Raw genomic sequence first — 6,000 nt, 5'->3', positions numbered from 1 at the left:
AGAAAAGTAACAAGGGCCAGGCGTGAAGACTCTATACCATGTAATACGATGTTGACTACCCCTTCCCCCAAAGGAAGTTTGCCTCCTGATACCCCCATCTCACCCAAACAACCAACAACAAGGCCTTTTAAAACAGCAGCTTTAATGCCCCCCTCCCCTCCCATCAGCACCATGGTATCACAGCCTTGGGTCAAGGGGCAGGTTGGACACCAGTCACATCCATTCACTGCCCACAACCACCCCCAACAGTGAGTCATCTGCCAGGAAAGCGGGCGCCACAATGGGGATTTGTCCACAGGGGGGAAGGCTAGACCCACAGGACCAAGTCACTGAAATAGTGGACACGTGCACACGCCCATGCGCACACACAACTCTAGCACCAAATGGAGGATAGCAGGACCCGGCTGAGACCTGCCACCTCCAGGGATTGCTGGCCACCAAGTGCATCATCTGGGCCTCAGCCCTAGGCAGCACCTATGTGGAACACATTAGAAAACATTCAGCCCTCTGAGCTTTTTTCCCAGTGTGAAGTTTGCACAGAAACATGTCAGAGGGTTGGGGATTTAGCTCAGTGGTAGAGCGCTTGCCTAGCAAATGCAAGGCCCTGGGTTCGGTCCCCAGCTCCGAACAAAAGAAAAAAGAAAAGAGTACTAAGAAACATGTCCGAGCATTCAGGAAGGATGGAGTATGTGCTCTGACTAGAGAGGGACCCTAAACATAAAGGAATACGGAGAGGGGACCGTGCAGGCTCCTCAGCTGGGAACAGGTAGCCAGTTCTGGGATCTGGGATCTGCTCCAGGTCCCCTAGTCTCAGGGAACGTCTAGGCCAAGCACTAAGACATGTAGGTGCAGCTTTCAGTGAGGGCGTGTGGGACCATACCTGTGTTCTGACGGTGGACCCCTTGGGGTGGGCAGCGGCGCTCGCACGCCTCACGGGTTCCAAAACGATTAGCATTCCCCTTGCAGCCACCGTAGACAAAGGGATGACACGCTGTGCCACCAGGTACAGCTCGATGGTACCAGCGCAGGGTATAGGCAGTACAGGAACCCTCATCCAGTGGCAGGGAGCAGAGATCTAGAGTCAGCAGTGGTTAGGTCACTGGGGATAGTGGGAATCAGAGGAATCCAAAATCACCCAAAGGTCAGCAGTGGGATGGGCTCTGTCGGGCACTACCTGAGCCTCTATGGTCCCAGCCCTTAGTCTCGGCATCACCATCCCATGAAACTTCAGGGTCCTGGTAGTCCTCCACAGAATACACGGAGTACTCAGAGAAGTCGTCATCGTCTTCAGGGGGCACCTGGCCTACAGGCAGGGTGGGGTATGCTGTGAGGAGACCCTTGCTAGTTCTGGGACAGAAGAAGCAACATCCATCTCGCCCAGGTGCAGAAATGTGTGTGTGTCCTGTGTGTAGACTCTACATACATGCAGTGGGCCCTGCCGAACACCCATATGCACATCTGCACCCACACGCCCCATGGGCTGTCAGCTTCACCTTCCTCCTCTACGTGAGAGACCCGGAGCACAGGAACATGGTGGAGCTGGGGGCCAGCTGTATCCGCAGCATAACCAGGGAGGGGTCCTGGAGCACAGAGCAGGTGATGACATCCTTGATTATCATGGTCAGCCACCCTAGCCACACCCCTGCTGAGAGGACCCAGACGATAGGCATCCAGTTGGTGCCTTGGACGAAGAAAGTTCTAGATACAGAAGGCTACTCACGTGATCCGGACGCAATAAACTGTCCCTGGCAGGCTGGAAGGGACAGAAAAGGTAGAATGAGACCATGAGAAATGGTGAACAAGACGCAAAGGCAGGGAGAGGGAGAAAGAGGAGCAGACAAAAGACACATGCATGGGGCCTAAGATATACAGAGAGATAGGCAGCGAGCCAGTGAGAGACAAAGGAGTGAGGAGAGAGAACAGGGGAGAGGGAAGAGGAGGAAGGAAGGAGAAAGACGGGAAGGAGCGTAGAGGAGATGAACCGTCAGGGCGAGAAGCTAGGAATAGACCAGGGAAGCAAGAGCCAAAGGCAGCCAGGGGCAGGAGGCAACGAGATGAAAGCAGTTGTGACAGGAAGAAGCAGGGCCCCCAGGATCATCCCCCCGCTCCTGTGTCACAGCTGGGCCCAGTTCTGCTCCTTACACTCCCCCTCCACACAGATAGTCATCAGAACACTGTGTAACTGCCCACATCTCTGACTCCCTCCATTAAGGAAGTCCTGTTAGCATGTTTGTCCTGCAACATCTGTGTTGCTCATAGCCATTGATCCCCGCTTGCCCTCCGTAAGGACTGGGGACTTGCCAGGCCCCCCGTCTAGGTGCTGGGATGCAGTTAGGGCAGGAGACTCCACACTGGACACACTCACCACAATGCTGACTCATCTCCTGACGCACAAAGCCCCGAATGTCATCCTCCTGCCAACACAAGACCACAAGGTCCCTGAAGAACCCATGAATCATGGGTCTCAGAACACAGGAATCAAAGACAAGTCATTATCAAGTCAAGAGCCCAGGGATTCAGGGGTCAGGGTACTGGGCACCCTAACCCAGCCAGGCTAAACTCACAGTCAGTGCAGCTTCTCCTTTCTCCCCTCGGGGGCCGGCAGGTCCCGGTCGCCCCTGTGCGTGATGAATGTGAGCAGTTTGTGACAGATCTGACATCAGAGACCATGCTAACCCCTAACTCCAAGCTGGGGTATCCTCACTCACCTGTTCCCCTCTCTCACCAGGGGTGCCAGGAGCACCGGGAGCCCCCACCACACTCTCTCCAGGGGGACCTCGCTCACCCTGTCAGACACAAGGACCAAGTAGGCAGCGTCAGTGACAGTTTGGGTCAGAATACAGGCAAGTGGAAGACCACGGTGGTTCAGAGATTAGAGCATGGGCTGCAGGTTCCCGATTTAGAGAGACGGAAAGGAAGGGATTGCTGGGAGTGTAGCTCAGAAATACAGCACTTGATTGTAAGGCTGTGGGTCTAATCCTCTGCACAGGCTGGAGAGAAGGCTCAGCAGTTACGACACTTGATAGACCCAGGCTCGGTTACATGGTGGCTCATGATTATCTGTAACTCCAGTCCCAGGGGATCTGATTCCTTTTCTGGCCTTCTCAGGTAGCAGGCACACACGCGGCACATACAGACATACTTTCAGGCAAAACATTCACACACAGAGAATAAAAAATAAACTTTTCAAAACAAAACGGCTTCAGGCATGATGGCGCAAGCCTTTAATCCCAGCTCCGGCCAGGCAGAGGCAAGCAGGATTCAGAATTTGAGGCTAGCCTGATCAACATAGAGAATTCCAAGTCACCCAGGGCTACATAGTGAGACCCTGTCTAAAAGTATCAGGGAGGGTCGGGTCAAGTCAGTTGTCACAGTTGGAAACCCTTACCTTCTTTTTTTTTTTTTTTTTTTTTTTTTTCTCGGAGCTGGGGACCGAACCCAGGGCCTTGCGCTTGCTAGGCAAGCGCTCTACCACTGAGCTAAATCCCCAACCCCTCCTTACCTTCTGACCCTGAAGCCCTTCAGGTCCCTTGGGACCAATACTACCAGGTGGCCCTGGGGGACCACTAGAGCCATCATTTCCTCTGGGACCTGGGAAGCCCCCAACTCCTGGGGGCCCCTGTGGAAAGATAGAGAAGGGTTGGTGTTTAAAACCCCTTCAAGACGAGACCACTACTGGAGACAATGCTCCCCTCAGACTACAAACCCTGACTTCAACTTACCCTCTCCCCTTTCTCGCCTTGGTCACCCTTGGGCCCCGACTGCCCATCAAAGCCTCTGTCACCCTGGAAACAGAAGAAGCAGAAAAATACTCAGCCCTGACATCCTTCTGCTCTTGTATATCCTTGATCTTTGTGAGTCCCCTGCCCCGTGACCTCTACAGTGTATGATCCAAGCATCTGCCCAGTCTCTACTCTGATTCCATGACACCAACTCCACCCAAGCCCCGCCCTGATACAGTATGACCCCCTCCTTCACCTTCTACACTTTCTTGCTAACTCTCTACCGTGACCCCAACCTCGCCTGAAATCTCAAAACCAGCCCCACCATCCCCCAAAGCCACACCCTCCTTGACTCTATCAGGATGACCTCCTTTGACCTGACACCACCCCCACCGTGTCATTATCAGGAGACCCTGTACCTTGGGACCGATCAGCCCCTCTTTCCCAGGAGCCCCAGACTGACCCGGGATACCAGGATCCCCCTAGAGGAAAGAAAATGTAAGGATGGCTCTCTAGTCAACTGCCCCTCTTCATTTAGGGTGTACCCCAACACTCACCATGTCTCCTTTCTTTCCTGACAACCCAGGGCGACCAGGAAAACCAGCTTCTCCCTGGAGGTATCAGGAAATGAGCCTTGGGCCCCCGCATCCACCACCCATCCGCATCAGCCCCACAGCCCTCACAACCTCATATCACCCTCCATGGTCCCCACATCAGCCCCACAGCACTTGAGTCAGTCCCTGTGGCCCCCGCATCAGCCCCATGGACCCCTTATCACCCTCCATGGTCTCTGCATCAGCCCCACAGACCTCTTATCACCATCCATGGCCCCTGTATCAGCCCCATGGATCCCTCATCACCATCCATGGCCCCCATGTCAGACCCACAGCACCCACATCAGTTCCCATGGTCCCTGTATCTCCCTACAGCCCCAGAATCTCCCGTTATACCTATACCTTATCTCCTTTTTCTCCGTCACGGCCACAGGTTCCCTTTACTCCTCTTTCACCCTAAGGTAGGAAAACGGATAAGAAGGCAATGTGATGGCACTCGGGAGGTAGAAGCAGGAGGGTCAGGAGTTCAGGTCTAGCCTTGGCTACATAATAAGTTTAAAGCTAGCCCATGCTACACAAAAGCCTGCGTCCAAACCTTTTCAAAAGGGCTACTTGTATTTCACCTTGAATCTTTGAGTTTAAAACCAGCTCCTACTCCTGGTTTTAGACATTCCAAACTGAGCTAACACCCCTGAGCTCCCAAGTCTGAACCAAGGCCCCTTATTCTCCAACACTAGGCCATCTTGGCTCACCTTGAGACCCCTGGGACCCGTGAAGCCAATATCTCCTTTGTCTCCTCGGAAACCAGGGGCTCCATCCTTTCCCGGGGCTCCCTGGGGAGAAAAGGTGTTAACAGGGATCAAGACAGGAAAGTGGGGGATCAAGAGGAGCCACTAGAGTGCAGGCAGGGGTCTCCGGTCACCACCTATTGCCACGGGGACAAGAGTCAGCATGGGCTGAGGTCACCATCATGAAGTTCACTATAGAGGCAAGAGCTTCTTAGAAAAGGAAGGTCATAAAAACTAGGCCCCTAAAAGACTACATGGGCCTGGTCATCATGGGAATGGGGGCCTTATGAGGATGGGGCTCTCTATGGGATTGGGGTGTCTTACCGGCTCACCGGGGATCCCTGCAGCACCTGGCTCGCCCTGTGGGAAACAGATTGAGGTATGTCCTTCAGTGTAATGGTGCCCTAAGCTGGCACAGGCAATCGTTTGTTGACCCAGTTAAGCCAGGGCTCAGTCTACACATAGAGCCCATGTGAACACACGTGACCAAGGAAACCAAGATCCCTTTAACGTAAGAAATCCCCAAGGCAGGTGTGAGCGTGAGTGACTAAGCCTGGGGTGAACTTGCCTTGGGTCCTGTGAGTCCGCGAACTCCAGTGGAGCCAGCCGAGCCTTTGTCTCCAGGCTCTCCTTTGGAGCCCTTTCAGAGTGACCAGAAGAAAAGGATAGGAATCAAGGCACCATTGGAGTACCCTGAACAGCCAAAGAGCCCCCTTGCTGTTTGCAGAGGCTCTGCCTGTAGAGTTGTAGCCCAGAACCGCCTCCTGGTCTCACCAGGAGCCACTGGAGCTCTCCCCATAGTCCCCATAGTGGAGTCCCTACAGCCTAAGCTTCCCTCTCACACACAGTAAACTTTGTCCTTCTCTGACTCTCTGTGACACACACACACACACTTGTGCACACACACTTGTGCATACACACACTTGTGCATACACA

At 53.9% G+C, this 6,000-nt stretch overlaps 1 protein-coding gene across 1 annotated transcript in view; it reads right to left on the bottom strand.

Annotated features, from left to right (window-relative positions):
• Positions 1–122: 122 nt before the first annotated feature.
• Col7a1 (collagen type VII alpha 1 chain) overlaps positions 123–6,000 on the bottom strand; it is a 32,373-nt gene continuing 26,495 nt past the window's right edge. The window contains exons 103-118 of the mRNA NM_001106858.2: positions 5,633–5,704; positions 5,389–5,424; positions 5,029–5,109; positions 4,679–4,732; positions 4,280–4,333; positions 4,142–4,204; positions 3,723–3,785; positions 3,503–3,619; positions 2,709–2,786; positions 2,565–2,618; positions 2,366–2,414; positions 1,721–1,753; positions 1,494–1,580; positions 1,175–1,303; positions 881–1,075; positions 123–474 (exon numbers count right to left, since the gene is read on the bottom strand). Coding sequence (NP_001100328.2) covers positions 464–474; positions 881–1,075; positions 1,175–1,303; positions 1,494–1,580; positions 1,721–1,753; positions 2,366–2,414; positions 2,565–2,618; positions 2,709–2,786; positions 3,503–3,619; positions 3,723–3,785; positions 4,142–4,204; positions 4,280–4,333; positions 4,679–4,732; positions 5,029–5,109; positions 5,389–5,424; positions 5,633–5,704 — 1,176 coding nt within the window. The 3' untranslated portion in view covers positions 123–463. The remainder of the gene's footprint in view (positions 475–880; positions 1,076–1,174; positions 1,304–1,493; positions 1,581–1,720; positions 1,754–2,365; positions 2,415–2,564; positions 2,619–2,708; positions 2,787–3,502; positions 3,620–3,722; positions 3,786–4,141; positions 4,205–4,279; positions 4,334–4,678; positions 4,733–5,028; positions 5,110–5,388; positions 5,425–5,632; positions 5,705–6,000) is intronic.

The sequence above is a fragment of the Rattus norvegicus genome, chromosome 8 (assembly GCF_036323735.1).
Source record: "Rattus norvegicus strain BN/NHsdMcwi chromosome 8, GRCr8, whole genome shotgun sequence".
In the NCBI taxonomy this organism is placed as follows: Eukaryota; Metazoa; Chordata; class Mammalia; order Rodentia; family Muridae; genus Rattus; species Rattus norvegicus.
This window is presented reverse-complemented; position numbering and strand designations above follow the sequence as displayed.